The sequence below is a fragment of the Lactuca virosa genome, chromosome 6 (assembly GCF_052849685.1).
Source record: "Lactuca virosa cultivar CGN04683 chromosome 6, Lactuca_virosa_CGN04683_v6, whole genome shotgun sequence".
Taxonomy (NCBI): domain Eukaryota; kingdom Viridiplantae; phylum Streptophyta; class Magnoliopsida; order Asterales; family Asteraceae; genus Lactuca; species Lactuca virosa.
In genome coordinates this window covers 170596615-170616445 of record NC_136431.1, presented here as the reverse complement: position 1 = coordinate 170616445, position 19831 = coordinate 170596615, and the positions used below count along the sequence as shown (strand labels likewise).

The 19831-nt window shown below is 34.4% G+C and overlaps 1 protein-coding gene across 1 annotated transcript; it reads right to left on the bottom strand.

Moving 5' to 3' along the window:
- Nucleotides 1–12915: 12915 nt before the first annotated feature.
- Nucleotides 12916–19198, bottom strand: LOC145119182 (hyperosmolality-gated Ca2+ permeable channel 1.8-like). The gene is made up of 11 exons (XM_079054805.1): nucleotides 18754–19198; nucleotides 18080–18232; nucleotides 17817–17952; nucleotides 17635–17736; nucleotides 17326–17445; nucleotides 17140–17220; nucleotides 16055–16395; nucleotides 15553–15798; nucleotides 14538–14862; nucleotides 13643–13876; nucleotides 12916–13544 (listed from the first exon to the last, which is right to left on the bottom strand). Exons 1-11 carry the CDS (start codon nucleotides 19065–19067, stop codon nucleotides 13113–13115), a joined length of 2484 nt encoding a protein of 827 aa, XP_078910931.1. The 5' UTR covers nucleotides 19068–19198; the 3' UTR covers nucleotides 12916–13112.
- Nucleotides 19199–19831: the final 633 nt, after the last annotated feature.

Below are 19831 nucleotides of genomic sequence, written 5' to 3'. Positions count from 1 at the left end.
TCTAGACAAGGTTTTGAGAACTCTTTAGGTCAACTAACTTAATTGATTTAACCTATTACCAAGAGAGGAGGTCTTCCACTCTTCCATTTGTATATTTGAAATGAGAAACTTTCATCCCACGTAGCTCCACATTTCATCAAGTGGTCATTTATGATATGCGATCCTTTGAAATGGTAAATCAACCGCCTTATATCAACTCTCAGAACGATATAATGGAATGATATCTACAATAAATCTAGAAGAAACGACACCATCTAGAGTCCCTCCTATTAGATAATGATAACCACTTAGTTTTATATATTCAAATGTATTATTGTATTTATCTCTCCATTATTATAGGAGATGTAGTTGTATCATGTTATTATAAATATATACAATACACAAAATTATTGGCGTGGTTCATTAAATATTAGTCTTATATGGTATCAGCCTAACCTTCGAAATCTTTTCCTCCCTCTGTTACTCATTTTCTTTCTTCTCCAAAAAACCATTCTATTCTCCTCCTGGTACCCGACGATGTCGAATTCTACATATGGGACATTTGCCCACCATTTTCAGCCGTTGTACGACTTATCACATATTTTTTCATGTTAGAAACTTCAATATAAGATTTAATCACTTCAAATGAAACTTCAACACCATATGTCTGGCTTAATAACCGATAAAAGGTAAAGGCACATATAAAATAACAAAACCCATTGGTAAAGAGGACATTTGCCCACCGTTTTAGGCTCTCGCACAAATTGTCACTTTTTTATGTAAAACCGACGTGAATGTGTGAAGTCTGATGTGCAATGGTGACTCGTTTTAAGTAAATTGTCATGGATACAATAATGTGAATTAGTTTATGACCTTTAGTGATGAGAAATATGAAAACCGAGAAGACCCGGTTTTCAAAAACTGACACCATAGCGCACTTTTGTACTAGTGACCTTTGTTGTTATTATTACCCATATTGTTGTTTTTAAAACATGTATTAAAAGTAAAAGCATTTGCTTTATTGACAGGAGATGAATCAGATAGAGAACCACCTATTTGATGTGATTCTTCACGAGACAAGAGAGAGAATGCAGTTTTAACATTAGGATGGGGTTCTATTAAGAGTATATGAATTTTAACTTGATTAAAGGATTCATCAAAACCACTTAAAAGTTATATTAACTTCATTACTTTAGTATGATCATTAAGACTAGCAGCTCCTCACAAGTACAATTAGTGAGATTAGTAAGGCCATCGAATTCTTTCCAAATGGAGTCTAATTTGTTAAAGTAATAAGAGAAAGAGGACCACTCTGAGTAAGAGAGTTAATCGTTATATGAACATTAAACACCACATACCCATCAGATTTACTATATGTTTCAGATAATTCTTTCCAAATTTCTTCAGCAGTTTCAGAATAAGCATGACCCGTATATATGGACTCAGAGATAGACCCCAAAATCCATGAACATACGATACCATTAGCACGTTCCCAATTAAATGACTTAACTACATCATTAGTTTGTTTGACAACACTACCATCTACAAACCCTACTTTATTACGGTCCTTTAGACATCTAAGCATAGCACTTCTTCACATTCGATAATTTCCGGTACCAGTTAATTTAATTGTAACCAAGGTAGTAACAACATAATCATATGGATGTATATAAAGAGGATAATCAAAATCAACTACTTCATTTTTATTAGAACTACTACTCACGTCGGTTGGACCAACCATTTAAAAAACGAAAAAAAACAGGAATTAGTGAAGACTGAATGATCTATATGGTCACCATAGTTTGCATTGGGATCTAAAGATCAGTCACCCACTTCTTCCAAAACCAATCAACGCATAAACAAATATAGAGCAGATAAGCAGTTAAGACAAGATAGCACACAAAGAATGCAGATAATAATTGGTGTACTCAAGTACACCAGGATCTCCCACAACTATTTTAAGAACAAATGTAGAAGGGAACAAGAAAAATCTCACAAAGGTCCTTTAGGCACGTTTGTAGAAATCGGCTCGAGATCAGATTTTTCCAATCGAGGTTTAGATCAACTGTTCGATGCATTTCTCTTTAGAGTTATTTCATAAATTCTAGGTTTCATTCTTTGTCAAAGTTAATTTATATCTACCAGGTTTTGAAGTGAAGCGATAGATCGTTGTAGTCGACGAAACGCACCACCAAAACGATCAATCTGTAAAGAAAAAGAGAAAGAACTCACAATAATCGACATATTAAAACCAAAAGAAGCGTCTGAAAACCCTAGATGAACATCGATGGTGTTAGATCTAGATGATTTACACTCAGATTCTTAGATTAACACAATAAGTGTAAAAAAACAAAGACTCAGAGGAAATCAGACGAAGAGTCAAAAGGAAACAAAAGAAGGATACAAACCCTAACCTTTGGAGTCGCAGTCGTTCGAACGAAACACGATAATAGAAGTAATCAGGGTACTTATTCAAAGACACAATTATTCGAAGACATAGAGCTTTGATACCATCTAAAGAATATGAACACACAAGAACAAGGATATTGATAACTTAAACAATTCTTTTATATTAAAAACTAATTTGATACATCAACAACAATATGCAACCTCACTACAAGGAGAATATACATAATCTTTCAAGAACAACACTCAATCTAATTATTATAACAAGAACAAATAATCCTAGATAAGAAACCCTAAAATGGAGTTATAGGAACGTGAGAGAGAAATGAAAAAATGATCTGTGTAGAGTTGTCTATGCAAAACTCTCACCAGCTCCTTTATTAAATGACCAATAAATATCTCGAGTACACTCCAGTCCGCAAGTAACATAAAGTTACAAAACAACCATTTACTTTATAACACATGCATTAAATACTAACAATACAAAGTAAAACATATTCTATTATATAAAAGATAAATGTTAATTTTGACACAAAAGATATTATATCTATTTTCCAACAAATACCACTGGTGTAACCATTGTAGTACCCAATGTAGAGTTGTTTGAGGCTTTTTAAGTTTCCAATTTCGGGAGGGATAAAGCCTGTGATTTCGATTCCAGAGACATCCAAGTATTCAAGAAAAGAAATCGTGTCTGTGTTTATATATATATATATATATATATATATATATATATATATATATATATATATATATATATATATATATAGATGTGGGCCCATTCTTATTTACTATCTTTTTTCTTCTTATATTAAAATAATTTTGTTTAAAGAAAATTAAAAATTGTATAAATATCTTTTTATATGCGTAAAGGCCATTTATTAAAAGTTTTTAAACCACAAGAACAATTATTGATGTCTAATAAATTAACAACTGAATTCGAGTTTTTTGAAACACAAGAACCATTTATAAAGATTTTCCTTCTAATAATATTTCTCATATTAGATTTAATATATTAATTATGAGATTTGAAAAAGTGAAAAGTAAGAACTGACCTCAATGAGCACTACTACATTTTTTTTAGAACATTGAATACCACACATAAAACGTTTTTAATTGTATTTAAAAACTCTATATCTTAAGAGTACAACCACTAAAACGTGGGTTTGTTAATAACGCATGCAAATTAAAAACTAGTAAGACACAATATACACTCTTATTAAAAATCTACTGTCTTTATCATAAAGAGGTATAATTTCACTTACAACTTTTATCCATCCACTTAATAATAATACATTTATCTTTTATGCCCCTTTGGAAACAATAACTTTCATCGCCCTTTATTTTGATTGTCACTGTTTTAAATTTTGAATTTTTTACATTTTATTTGGAAACCTATGATTTCCCAACGTGACCTTAATTTGTTTTATTTTTTACTTACATTTTTATTTTTTGTTTTAGTTTAATTGTGATTTTATTATACGTTATTAAAATAAAGTATATATAAATATTAATTAATAATAATAATATTTAATATTTGAAGCAAAATTTAGATAAAAAAATCATATACATGTGATATATTTATAATAATACATATAAATCGGTTAAATATATTTATTTGCTTATTAAGTGTCATATATAAGAATATTAATATTTTTATTAATGGTGTAATCTAAACAACTATTATAATTACAAATAAAATAACAGCCATACTCCGTGATTTGAAATAGAAGCTCTCACGATGCATTAGTTTGAAAATTTTTATGACATGCATTGTTTTGGATATTTTTGTTGGACAATATTTTACCTTAGTAGGGTGAATACGTCATTACCACCACTATTACATCGTTAGAACTGTCGTTTCAAATTATGGCTACTAACCGTTATTTTATTTGTGGTTGTGCATTTGCAACCACAAACTCACCCTTTTCGACTCTACAGAGGATGACCGTGATATTTTTTTTAGATTACACCATTAATAAAAACATTAATTTCTTTTTAGTTTATGGTATGACACTTAATAAGTTAAATAAAAATATTTAACCGATTTCGCTAATAATATATCCTCATGGTGTTGGTATCACATTGTATATGATTTTTATCTAACTTTTGCTTCAAATATATATATATATATATATATATATATATATATATATATATATATATATATATTATTTTAATAACATACAATAAAAAGAGATTTAATTTTTTTTTGAACGGCAAATGTAACTTACTCTTAAGCTACTCTTAGTTCCATCTATGTCCGGATCGGATTTGAACCATCGATCTCAAGTAGAGAAGACAAAACCTAATACCAATAAGCTAGAAGCCATTTAACAAATAGATTTAACTAAAACAAAAATAAAAGTAAAAATAAAAATAAAAATAAAACCAAATAAGATTAAAATGTATAAAAATCAAAATTAGAAACAGTGACAAAATCAAAATAAAGGGCGATGAGGGTTATTGTTTCCAAAAAGGCATAAAAGGAAAAATGTATTTTTATTAAGTGAGTGAATAAAATTTCTAAATGGAATTTAAGCTCCCGTATATAAAGGGAATTGTACCACACAACAAAATGCAACCCAGACAACAGAAAGAGTTAGGCCCTTCGGTACGTCGTTTACCGCACACCGTTGTATGTGAATTGTCACCGCAATGTACGGTGAACACAACACTGACCCGCAATGCAATAGTGCGGTATGCAGTGGCGCACCTTTTATGGGGCCAGGAGGGGTTGTGCCCCCCCCTGTCACACCCCAAAACCGGAACAGCAGAAACGTTCGGGGGTGGAGGACGTCATGTATAGTATCACAACAATGCATAGTAGTAAACAAGCAACAACATCATCCATTGCACTAATAATATAATTTAATACAAGTGTGTTCTGTCAAGTTTAATAGACACCAAAAATATGAATCAAAATAAAAGATGAGTCTTGAACGAGCTCTATCTTCTCAAAACCTGGCACCGGTACCTGTCTACTGGTGACCTGAGAATACAAGTTATTTTGAAAGGGAGTATCAGCTTTAAAACTGGTGAGATCATAAGTATTTTAGTGTCTGTGTTTGTATAAAAGTGTTTGTAAGTATGTGATGTGTAAGTTTGTAAAAGTTTGAAAAGGTTTGTAAGTGTTTGAACTCTCCTAGAAAACCCTATGTTTTCTACTAAAAGTAGTCTTCTACCAAGGCATCAACTGTTTGTGTGTAATACTCTTGTAAGAGTATTTATTTTCCCAAATCTGACTATCATTAACCAAAAATATAGTTTTTGCATTTCTGATCATTGTGTGAAGATCACAAAGTGAATGCAATGGGGAAATAAAATAGTACTGCAGTGTTGTATTGAGTAACTACTGCTGTACTAACTACCTTAAACCAATTGTTATTTAAAGTATCATGTGATCGGCCTGTACCATACTACCGACTAGTAACACGACGATGTAAGACGTCGGAAGGAATGACGTTTGGCACCCGTAGACTTGCAAGTCCCACTATAGCTAGCAGCAAGGTGTAGGATAGTCAATCCAGTATAGATCTATACACAAACTCAACGCTCTCCACTTAAGGAGATTCTGGATACAAAACGATCCATGACAGGTGATGCTATGCCCCGTTACGTGGCTTACATAACTGTAGTAGTATTCTTGTATATGTATTGTGTGTACTAGCTGTATTGTGTGTTCTCTTCCTGTCTAGTATGTATGTATGTTCTCTCTGTTTCTCGTAATAGTAAGTTCTCTTGTATAATGTATAGTGTGTACTAGTTGTATTGTATGTTCTCTCTCTGTCTAGTATGTATGTATGTTCTCTCTGTTTCTCATAATAGTAAGTTCTGACTCATGTATGAACTGACTCATTGTATGTTTCATTGTTCTAGTAATAGTATTAGTAACTTCCTAAACTACACCTATTGTAGTTTACTAGTAGTATTGTTTGTAGGTATGAACATGTTTGTATACCTTTGCTACCCAAAGGTATAGAATAGAAAGAAGGAACTTTTATATCTATATACATATACATAATATATAACTAGGATTCAAACGACCTTCGGACAAACAACTGATACCCTAAGTCCACAACCAAACAAGGAACAGGAGGTAAGGTGAGCTATCAGTCCTAAGTCCTTTCAATCCTACTTATATAACTATATCCATATAGATACACATTTAACATAACATGAGTTTAAAAGAGTTTAATAAAAGTATTTGACATGTAAAAGAGTTTAGTAAAAGTATTTGACATGTAACAGAGTTTGTAAAGACAGTTTGAAAAGAGTGAAATCCATTTGTTTGGTAGTTATTAATCACATGTGATTGATATAATAACTATAATAGATCACCTTGTATCCCCCCCCCCCATAAAAGCATTTAAAATCATTTAAAAGGTTGATTTAGGGGTATGAACTCACCTGTAGTGAGTGGTTTGGATGAACGGATGTTATAGGATGCTAAGTGTCAAGTGAAGACTTGAGCACACACAAGGATCCTAGTTAACATATAATAACACATATATGTATCCAATTAGTCATTAAACAACTAATTAACCAAGTTAAGACACCCTAGGACATGAAAAACACTTGATTCAAGTGTTATAAGTATCAAGGATTGCATCTAAGGGTTGTAGGGCTTGGCTTTTGAGTTTAGGGTCCAAGGGTAAACTCTTTATGAGTTTACGGTTTTGGGACCAACTCCCATGGAGTTTACGGTAGTAAACCCATGAGTTTACGGCCGTAAACCCATGGTAACTCTACCATTTCGTGTTTTGAGGTCTTAAAGGTCATAAAGAAGCATCCTAACTTCAAGTCTAAGCCTTAGGAAGTGATTGGGGCACCATTGCACCAACTTATAGAGTTTACGGCCCATGGACCATTTCTCCATGAGTTTACGGTCGTAAACTCTAATGGTTCTTGGTCTTTTTGATGTTTAAGGTCCTAAACACTTCAAGGATGTGATCTAGACTAGTATCCAAGGCTTGGTAAGGGACTAGGGCTCACAATGGCCCTTTCATTAGGGTTTACGGTCCAAGAACATGTCTTGACCGTAAACACCTTTGATCTTGTGTTTCTTTGAGTTTTCTAGTTGATTAAGATGTGTATCAAGCCTATAACAAGCCAATGTAAGAGTACTTACTATATAGAAGCTTGTAAGGGTGCTTAAAGTCCAAGAACACTAGTGTGTGTTCTTGGTGGAATGAAGAACACTTGAAGATATACACAAATGGAATGATTTCATGGATGAAATCATGTAAGATCACTAGATTAAGGAAGATATCAACTAATTAAGGCAAGAAACACTTACAAAGTTGAAGATCAAGAAGGAAAATCGGATGATACTTGAGAGGATTTTGATGTTCTAGCTTTTGAAAATGTGAAAAAGTGATAAAAATGACTAAGTGTCATATTTATACTCCTTAGAGTTTACGGCCGTAAACACCATGTTTGGGCCGTAAACACCATGTTTGGGCCGTAAACTCCAAACTCTTGGAGTTTTGAGACTTTATTGATGCACAATAAACCCTAGGGTATCCTCTCTCCTGTTATCTCTTGAAGTACTAAGCTTTAAAACACTCAAACTGACTCCAAAAAGCTTAACAGTTAGCAGAAACAGTTCTGACTTCTATTGAAGTGAATGGTTGTACATAATAGAAATTTCGGGTTGTCACACCCCCCCCCCCCCCCCGCGCGTGAATTTTGGGCTAGAAGTAGAGTATATATTTTTAATTTTCGGAATTATAGGCTCAGCAATATTAGTTTTGGGCTGTGGCCTCTCCTGATCGGCTCCAATGTTCGTTTGCCAAGAAGCCGATCCAAGAGAGATAGAGAAGCAATCATCGACATCGTTCAATCAGTAAAGCTTCCGCCCCCATCCTCAATTCTTCGCTCAATCGCTAGTAGTTAATCACCAAATCAAAGTTGTGGACTCCGCCAAATCGAAGCTGTTCGTCGCCTGCTGGCTGCTGCGAGCCTGCGGTGCTGCTACCTGCGGTTGTTCTGCACGATTGCACAGCTGCAATCCCCATCCTCAATTCTTCGCTAATCAGTAATCAGGTATGCTTTCAGCTTTCAATTCGGCTGTTGTTTCAGCCTCAATTCTTGACTTCTTTCCTGTTTCAGCCTTCCAGGGATTGAGAATTCTCTCTTTTATAATTTCTAATGTTTCCCTTGTTTAGTTGTTGGATACTTGTCATTAGAAATTTGGAATTGTTCAGGACTTCAGAGCATGTTTTGTTGCTTTTGACTAGAATGAACTTATGAACTGATATGTTCGAATTTTAGGAATCAACTAATTTTAGGAGCCTATTGAGATGTCTAGAATGAACTGTTTTGTTGTTTTTTCTCTATATTTGATTGTTGTTGGAATTTTAGGAATCAACTAATTACACATTGTTAAATATTCTCTTCTTGGTTTAAGTAATTAGTGATGAATGATGAGCATTGCTTATTTTCTTATGTTAATATAATATGTGATATTAAGTCTTAGTTCTACTTTAGTTTCAAAAGAACACCATAAAGTGATTAAAGTTGATCAAATTTTTCGTCTTGTTGAGAAGTATTATCCCGAAGATTTTACGGAGCAAGAGAGAATTCAATTACGATATCAATTGGAGATTTTTAATATTGATATGACAAAGAATCCCAAGCTTAGTGGTGTATCAACTATTACTGACTTATGCAAGGGTCTTGTGGAAACTCAGAAACGTGAGACGTATTATTTGCTTGATAGAGTGGTGCGGTTAATCTTGACACTTCCAGTTTCTACCGCAACAACAGAGAGGGGATTTTCAGCAATGAAAATATTCAAGAACCGTCTTCGCAATACGATGTCGGATGACTTTCTCGCAAACAACTTGGTGGTTTACATAGAAGGAGAAATTGCTGAAAACATTGATTTGAAGTCGGTAATTGATGAATTTAAAGACCTTAAATGTCGTCGGGCTGAGTTGTAATTCTTTTTCTAGTTATTTTTTTGTGTTTATTTGCAAAAACAAATTTGGTTTTTTTTGTATGTAAGAACGTTAATTTTAGTTTATAATACTTTCGGCCCCCCCAAAAAAATTGTTCAAGCTCCGCCCCTGGCGGTATGGGTACCGTATAAGATGTTTTCACCACACGGGAAAAACAAACATACCTTGAAAAGGTAGTACTTTGTGCATTAAAATGTGTATTGTGGTTGGTTTGGTATCACACCCACCATTTTTGTGGGATGATGGGAAAATGATGTGGCGGACTAAAACTATAGTAAGGTATGCTATAACACCCATTGGTCTTAGAAAAAAGTGTTCAATCTTTGGTGATTATTAGGCTGGACGGAGAGGGAGCGGGAAAGGGGGTGAGGGAAGCTTCCCTCACTCTTGAACACCACTCCTTGGGTGAGAGAAACATCCCGCGGGAAAGAGGTGGGGGGAGGGAGTGCCGCACTCTCTCTCTTCATGCTATTGGACAATTTTTTTTTCTTTTTTCTTTTTATCCTTTTTAATATTTATAAAATTATATACCTATAAAAAAAATATAAAATATATATTAAAATTCATGGTTTTTAATTCCCTACAAAATGAGTATAATATATGTATGAAATATATTTTTAAAAAAATATAAAAAAATAGTGAGGGAAGCTTCCCACCCATTCCTTGGGTTTTAGGTGAGGGAAAGAAAAGTGAGGGAAACAATGGTGTGTCCCACAAAAAGTGAGGGAAACATCCCTCCCACACCCTCCGGTCTTAGGTAAGTGTTGGTTCAAATTCGATTCTACTGTTGTATTCTTGAAAACACATTAAGCGATGAATATATTTAAAGGGGTCATGTCAAAGACCAACTTAAACCATTTTCCCGATATAACATTTTTACATTGTATATTACCGCTTTCCAGGTTATCTATTGTTTTTACAAAATGTGGTATTAGTTTGTTTTTTCTTTTATTTTTGTTGGTATATGTTGTTTATTCCCGATAAACCATTTTGCGGGTATACTTCATTAGGCCATCCGTAGTACTTATTACTATAAAGTAATGTGGTGGATGTCACCTCATCACCACGTCCACATGCAACCACATTAAGTTGGTATATCCACCACAACACATCACTATATTTTAATTATTTTGTGATTATTTAAATAATTTTTTTTAGATAATTAAATGAAGAAAGAGATAAAGAGAAAAAATGTGATTGGGTGTGGTCATTTGTGGCGGTGACCACATTTCACCACAATATGATGTTTCCACGTTTCATCACAATATCATGGGGTGGTTTTCACATTCTACCATTATTTGTGGTTAGTAGTGCGTACTCCGGATGGTATTATATGGTACACTTTAAACAATATGAAAAACTCCGGAAAATTTAGGTTGCGTTTAGTTGTGAAAATTTAGGTTGCGTGTAGTACTCATTTTACGCGTTTAGTTAAAACTTATTCATTTTTCATTTTCAGTTTTAGAAAATTAGAAAACTCGTTTAGATGTGTATTTTTCTATCGATTTTAATTCTTAGAAAACGGTAGCGGTGGTACGGTGCGGGTGCAGGCAGCGGCCGTGGTGCGGGCGGCGACAAGGGCAATGATGGAGACGGTGGTGGTGGCGGCGACAATTATGGCAATGGTGGTGCTGGTGCTGGTGATAGTGATGGGGTAGTGGTGGTGATGGTGATGGTGGTGGTGATGATGATGGTAGGTCAATGATTGTGGTAGTGGTGTTGGGTGGGTAGGTGTATGTGTATGTGCGTTTGTGGGTGTGTGTGGGGGTGTTTGTGGGGGTGGGTATGTGTATATGGGGAGGGGTGTGTGTGTGTTTGTGGGTGTGTGTGTGTGTGTTTGTGTGTGTATGTGTGTGTGTGTGTTTGTGGGGGTGGGTGGGTGTGGGTAGGTAGGGGTGTGGTGGGTTGTGGTGTTAAGATGGGTGTATGTAGAGGTGGGTGGGGTGGGAATCGGAATCGGTGTAAGTAGCGGTGGGTGAGGTGGGAACCGGAACCGGAATCTGAACGGAACTGGAACTGTTAGAACTGGAATATGTAAAACCGGTCCGGGTCCCGGGTTTAAAGAATGGTTTTATCCGGGTTCCGGGTAATCTGGGTTTTGGGTCCTTCGGGTGTAGGTAAACCGGGTTTGAGAACCGGAACCGTGTTAGGAACCGGGACCGGTTTTAGGGGTCGGGACCGGTTTCTATGAAAAGTTTAAAACATACATATCTCATTCGTTTGAAGTCGGAATGACATGAGGTTTTTTCCAGAGTGTAGTTTATAGTTTGCACATGATTTTAGATTATAATTTTGTCATTTTTGAGTTAATATTCATTGACTTACAGTCCCTCAAAGTCGGGATATCAAAGTTGTGAATTTTCCGTTTTTCAGCTTTACTTTTATATTTTGTGAAATTTTAAAAATGCATATCTAACACGTTTGAAGTCGGATTATCATGAGGTCTTTTGAAACGTGTAGTTTAGAGTTTGTACATGAATTTAGAGTATAATTTTGTCATTTTTAGTTTCATATTCATTGACTTACAGTCCACCAAAGTCGAGATATCAAAGCTGTAAATTTTCTGTTTTTTTTTCAACTTTATTTTTATATTTTGTAAAATTTTAAAAATGCATATCTAATTCGTTTGAAGTCGGATTATCATGAGATTTTTTGCAACGTGTATTTTAGAGTTTTTATATGATTTTAGACTATAATTTTATCATTTTTGGTATAATATTCAATGACTTACAGTCCCCCGAAGTTGGGATATCAAAGTTGAAAATTTTCAAAGTTCAACCACTAAGTAATTACCAAAAGAATTCCTGATTTCCGGGTTTTACGGTTCTAGACCCACTTTATCCCGTTCCACCCGACCCACTTTAATGTTTCCAGGTTTTCCGGTTCTAGACCCATTTTACCCGGAACCGAACCGGAGCCGGTTCCTATATACCGGTCCGGCTTCCGGTCCTACAATATTCCGTTAATCGGTTCCTGGATTTTACGGGTCCGGGTCTACCGGTCCGGATTTGGACCCACTCTCATCCCTATGTATGTAGGGGTGTGGTGGGTTGTGGTGTTTAGATATGTGTAGGTAGATGTGGTGGGGTGGGAATAAGTGTGAGTTTATATTTTAGAAAAATTCTGGAATTAGAAAAATGTGGAAAACAAAGATTTAGTGTGTTAGAATTCTTAACTTTATAAGTTCTTATAGATAAATTTTCAAATAAACGTTGCCGAAAACTCATATGTTTCTACAAATAAACAATGAAATTAATCGCGTTTAGGATAAATATCATAGGAATTCTCGAGGTTAATCTTTTTTTTTCCTCTCGTGTAGAAAAGGACTTAGCTATACATTTCATCAAGTGGTCATTTATGATATGTGATCGTTTCAAATGGTAAATCAACATTGTATTAACTTTTAGAACGATATAATGGAATGATATGTACAATAAGTCAATAACTCTAGAAGGAAACAACACCATCGAGAGTCCCTCCATATATCTTTTCTTCTATATCAAAACTCCTTCGGTTTCAAAGAACCGAATTTGACCAAATTGTACACAAAAAAAACCCTACATAATGTGTGTTACTTTCTTCACTTGCAGCTTAAAATATATTCCAAAGATTAACCAAGATTACAATCATATAAACAAACCCATACGTGGCATGTCCATTACATCTACCAACAATTACTATTCACATGACTATTTTGTAAAAATGGTTAGCAACTTATGAAAATTAAAACAACATACAATACAAACTAATCTTGGCTTTAGCTCAATAACGATAGTAACTATGTGGTGACTCTACAATATAGTCTTGCACATTGTGTTGTGTCTCATTGTATTGATCCATATTGTAGTGAAAGATGTTCTCATGGTGTTCATATCCATAGTGATAAACATTAGCCGGAGGTCCAACTTCATAGTGTTGAACAGTAACAGATTCTTCTTGTTCTTCTTGATCTAAGTGATGGGGTGGAGAGGGAGAAGGAGAACGTGAAGGAGAAACGGGTTCAGAAGCGAGTTGACTCGGTGTGTCAGCTGGTTGACTCGGTGTGTCAGGTGGGCTCTTCTCGACTCTAACCTCTAACAACTCCACTTCTTCAAAAGAACGAAAAATCGGGTGTAAGTACGCATCAGCCAAGAAAGCCTTGAGGTTGATCTCAGATTCAGAAGCTTTATCCTGTGTATCCTTTTCCATGGCTTCCTGAAAAACAAACCACAAGAAGTTTATACGGAATTCGAGTGCGAATTTTCCTAAAATACCCTTCGTTATCATCGATGATAGAAGGTTTTCTCGATTACCTCAAGAGGGTATTCTCGGAACGCAGGTTCAAAGCGATTCTTGCAGTATTTGTGGAACGTTAGGGTTAAAATGGGTAATGCGACAAGCAATGGAGTCGAATTTGCAGCCTTTTTTGTGCCAAGAAGTCCCAATAAAAGCAATTGGGATATTAACAAGCTTGCGATTATACGAGTATGAACATGTGGCCAAAATGCAGCTGCACTCTCATATTGTTGATTGTACACGTTAATTATCTGAAGAAAAAAAAAAAAAAAAACTTATAAATGAAATTCTTTTATCCTTTAAGATATACACCCCCACCAACGGGTCCCACAAACATGAGGAAGGTAAATCATAATGTCCAAAACAAGAAAGATGATAACGATGCCAAAATTTGAACCCGAGACCTCACTTATGGGCTCTCACCGCATTACTACTAGGACAAAATAGTCATATTGAACATTTAGCACGCTATCCAACAATATGGTTTCAATCGGATTTAGTTAGAGCTTCATGCCTCTACTCAGATTTAGCTGAGCTCGGCTCGACTCGATTAACTACTAAGAAAATAAAATTACAATAATCTACAATACAAATGCGATTAAGCTCGTGAGCTCGACTCGACTCAACTCGGTTGTATACTATGTAAATATGAATAAAACAAAGGGTAAATGTGTAAATATAACAATGCTCGATTAAGTTGGCGAGCTTCACGAGCTGAGTATTCCAATACTCAAGCTCGGTTCGATAATATACTCAAGTAGCTCGAGCTCGACTTGAGCCGAGTCGTTTTCGAGTATCTCACGAGTTGGTTCGACTCAATTACACCCCTAGATTTGACCAAGTTAGCAACTATCAAACAGTCTCTAATTGTTTTATTGTAAAAACAAAAATAAAAGGCTATTAGAAAAATACCTGGTGGCGATAAACGAAGTATGCAAAGGCGAAAAACACGAGAATGAAAGGAAGAAGGATTGGAGTAATGACAGCGTATACGATTCCCATAAGGAAGTATAATTGAAGAGAAGGGATAGTTTCAGGGAAATCTACACTTCCAGGGTCCATTGCTTTTTCTCTATCGCGTTCGGTTTTTACAATAAACATGTTCTTTAAGTGATAAATGACCAATGGTTTTAACCGAAGAATCTCTGCTGCAATTCCAGCCCACCCATCAACCATTATATATGTAATAAAGAAAGTAGCCTTCATTGGAATTGATACCCCTATAGTCCTCGGAATCCTGTATTAAAATCAATGAACATGAGTTGAGTTAACTTTCACATATAATTTCAAAACTAAGTTACACTTTTCGTCCATGTGGTTAATCAAAAGCTAAGATTATTTGATTTAGACTACTTTAGTTACACGTGTCATGTCTAATTACAAATTACAATTGCTAAATGAATAGTATACTCTTTAGGTTTGAGACTTTGACTAAAACAATTTTGTATGTTGGTAGGTTTGGCCCCTAGGTAATTTTTTCGTATGTTGGCAGGTTTGGTCCCTGTGTAGAACATAAATTAAAAAAACTGACCCTACAATTTACTGAAAGGTCTCTGTGAATTTTCTTTTTACAGAAACAGCTCATTTGTTTAAAACTTTCCTATGTTGGCAGGTTTGGTCCCTGTATAAAAAATAAATTACAGAAAAGGTCCCTGTGAAGATTGTTTTTACAAAAACGGTCCATGTGTTTAAAAAATTACAAAAATGGACCTTGCTTTATATAAAATTTACAGATTACGACCCCTGCAAGCAGGGGTAATATAATATCACCCTAGTTTGGGGACTAAAAATGGAAAATGAATATGCTTTAGGGACTACTAATGCAAAAAAGTATAACATCTGGATCGAAAGGATAAAATTTCATAAAGTATGGGGATGAAATTGGAATTTACTTTACTTTTGATACATTTTGGAAAGGAAATATTACTCTGTAGGAGATTGGTGAAGGAAAGAATCAAGCTGTTCAAAAGCTGTTCCTGCTACAATACTTCCCAAAAAGACATTCACAAGCATGAAATAGTAATATTTTGCAGCTGTTCTTCTTTCCAAAACTGAAAATGCCACATGTCCTTCAATTTTTGACATAACCATAAGAACAGAAGGAAGAATGTAAAGGAAAAACTTGAGAGCAAAACCAGGGAGAAAACCCTGGAGGAAAGATTTGATGAAACTCCTGAAAATTCAAAAAATTTACAACAATTATAACCCAAGATCATTTTAAATTGAATTCGATGCAAGAAATAGCAATGTTCTTTTCACATATTTGTTTATTATAGAATCCAACTTTCATTTCATCCTATTAGAGCATTATATATATTGATAAATCTAGCGATTTTAAGAAAAAGTATAAAAGTAAAATGCTATTTCTTGAATTTAGTCGTTAAATAAAAGTATAAACTTCACTTAAAGATGAAGAAGAATTTACTTACAATTCAACTACAGGTCTGAGGAAAGGAGCAACTCTTTCAAGACCTTCAAGATTGGCAAGAGATTGAACGAATGCAATGGGAATCAAGTAGAAGAATACAAGAGCAAAGAGTAATAATGATATAACAAGTTTACGGATGCTTAAAGAAACAAAGGGTATAGCAAGATTTTTCCAATAAACATCACGGGGTTCTGGGGCCCATTTTGTTAACCAAAGAGTTGGGTTTTTGCTTTGATGTGTTTGTGCACACACTGCTGCCCCCCATCGAGTGTTGAATGATACAAATGCAGCTGGCATTATGCATTTCGGATCTTTTAGGACTTTTTGTCGCTCCATTGTCAACTATCATTTTAATATAACAGGTAATAAATTAAACAAGAAAAGAAAAGATGTGAATTCGATCAAAGTTTGGAACTGGAATTTAGCGTGTTTGACCTTACGGCCCTGTTTGTTGTGCAGTGACAGTGGCAGACAGACTGACAGTGACAGAATGACAATAATAGTGATAGTGACAAGTGACAATTGACAAGTGACAATGACAGACTGACACTGACAGTGACAAGTGACAATTGACAATGATAATCACAGACTGATAGTAACAAGTGACAACTGACAATTGACAAGTGACAAGTGACAAGTGACAAGTGACAAGTGACAAGTGACAAGTGACAAGTGACAGAGACAAGTGACAATGATAATGACAGACTAATAGTAACAAGTGACAATTGACAATTGACAATGACAGACTGACACTGACAGTGACAAGTGACAGAGGCAGAGGCAGACTGACAGTGACAATGAAGTGAGACAAAATTGCAATTTTTATCTCAACTGAAAATGTAGGACAAGGACTTGCTCTGGATCTTTCGTTTGTGCAAAAAAGACGTGAATACCCTTCATATCTCATCATCAAAAGTCAAAACTATCCCTAGAATGTTTGTCTGGTCTCATCCCTTCCAATCATTTTTTGTGTAACAACCGTAGCCTACAAAGTCAAAAGTATATTCCGGATGTTTCTAGAACAAATGAAATAGATATATTCATGAGGGAAAAAGTAGATAGTTTTAATAACTACAAACCACTTACTCTTTCATCAAACTCTTTAATTTGTTGTTTGTAGTATTCAACGCAATCTACCTTCTTACCCCAAAGTCCAAGGAAACCCGTCTAAGGATCAAAAAGAAAATTAAAGTTTGTATTTTAGAATTTAGAGCATATTTAAGAAGCTCAAATAGGTTTCAACTTTCAAATATGAAAATTTAGAGTAGCTACCTTTATAGTTGGTCGTTTTTCAGGGTGTCTTTCATATTTAAGTTGATTATAGTCTAACCAATTTTGCAATCGATGTCTTCTCCTAACAAGTCTTCCAAACTTGTTTGCATTGTAAACAACCTAAAATTACAATAATTTTGGTTTAATAGTTACATAAAAAATATTCATCATACCAATTAATAAAAATTATCAAAAAAAAATGTCCAGGGACATTAAACCCTATGTCAATAAAACAAAAATCAAAAAAGGTGTGGATAAGACTCCTTTTCGATTTCTTTTATGTGCAAAAGACATTAATGCCCTTTTTACCTGGTGAGAGAGATAGTGATCCGGATGGTTCTTTTTAAAGAAACTGTCAACACTATCAGATACAGAACGCCCAGACACATGTGGCACATTCCTCGCTAAAACCTACAAAAAGAAATTTAAAATGTTTAATACAAAAAAAAATATAATTTCATAAAATAAAAAAAAAGACCTTTTCAGCTTACTGTAAATTGTTCAGCTCGCCGATTTTTCGAAGCCAAAAACTTGAGTCTCATTGAAGCTACCATATCATATTCCTTGTAGAGCATGTAGCATATCCAAGATGTAAATAAATACATCATTGAAATGTGTGCAAAAAATCTGAAAGTAGAAAATATAACCTACGAGACATTAATATGACTGAAACGCGTTATTTGAGTGATACGTATTAATTTGTAGTGTTGAATTTTATGTATAAAAATATAAATCGTGAAGAATTTAAACTTACTTCAGAGATTTCGGTTGAATATTTGATATTGAAAGCTTGTCGATGTTACTGACTACTAATTCTTTGCTGAGGAAAAATAAAGTCCCACCCGATACGTTGACTGGAACAAGAATCAAGAGTGCGACAATAGTGATTGGTCCAAAAATCTTTAATCTGTCAATTACAATAGGATGATGTTAAAGATTAATTATTTATCCTGTTGTTTAACTACTAATCAAATGTCGTAAATACCCTTTTCACCAAGTAAGATAATCTTGTTGACCAAAATTAAAAAGCAATAAGCTTTCTCAATCGATTCACAATAAAGTCGAATATTTTACTATTGAAGCTCAAATTATGACAGATTCTACCATATCAACAAAAACCCATTAGAGAAAAAGATAATCCCAAATTTCACAAGCTTTTTTGAACAGGAGTTGTCGAATTGTGATAACTTAAAGAACAGTAAAAACCCCAATTCTCACAATCTTTCTCAAATAATAGCAAGAGTATAAGACTAATTAAGCTAAAATTATGAACAATTTGACACATTGAACGAAAACCCATGTAAATTTTCAAGAAACCGACATTAAAAGCCCGGACTTTTGATAAGTTTCTCCACAGAAATTGCGCAATTGTGATTTATTGTGGAAATAAACGGAACCCCATGTGAAGAAAAGGTTAGTTAGAAGTACCCAAGAATGTAAATCCTCAAAAAAACAGCAGAATCAAGTCCAGCATGTTCAATGATCTCAGATTCCTTCATCTTCATAGCTTGAGGCATCCAATTAAGGAAAGTAAGGTAAGTAGCGAAATTGAGATTGACAAATTTGCCAACGAAGTTCCCCCTGTGTCTAGGACTACTCCTAGCTCCATTGATGTACCATTTTGGGAAGTAAACTCTGTCATTAACGGGTTGAAGTCTGAGAAAAGCAAAAGCTAAAAGGAATGCGAAAGCGCCGATGATGTTTATCAGTGCAGAAACCCCAATATCCTCAAGACTTGCCATGAAAATGGAGATAGAAAGTTTAGAGAAAAAGGTAGATAAAAGGTGGAGATTGGAGAATGACAGAATGTGAAATCGAAAAGACTTCTTTTGATTGATACGAGTAATAGAATATTTTTGTGTAATGGTTCTTGTTTTGGTGTCATATGGAAGGTGGGGAGGGAATAGAAATGGGAAATATATTTTTTATTTGTAGTATTTATTTAGTTTTTTAAAGGATTAAATCATTAGCATGATTGTTGCAATATTTTATGGGTAAAAGTTTAAAGAAACAGATTTTGGGTTTATTATATGGTTTGATTTTGCTTAGGTTTTTGGCAACTATCTTATCTTTTTGCAGCACTATTGATAGTGCAAATGCGGTGGATTTTTATTTGTTTTTAGGTTCACGGATTCCGTGACATAGTTGACAAAAACGTTGTCCCTTTTTATAATCACATTACCTTTTTTGTCTTAAAATACCATAAATTGTTTTTACTTCCTTTCTCTCAAGACACAAAATGAAAGATACGAAATTGAACAAACGTTTGTAATATGCACCGTTGACATACTTTTAGACTTTGATTATGTTTTGAATAGTAGTTAAAAATTAGTTGTTAACTTGAAAAATTAGCTCTATGACATTTGATAAACTAGATGATAAGTTAGATGAGATATAATAAAAGACACAAAATATCGTCTAACTTTTTGAAAAAACTACCTTTACCTTGCCGCAGTTTAAAAAAGTATAAAAATTAAATTAATTTATATAAGTTAGTTGACCAAAC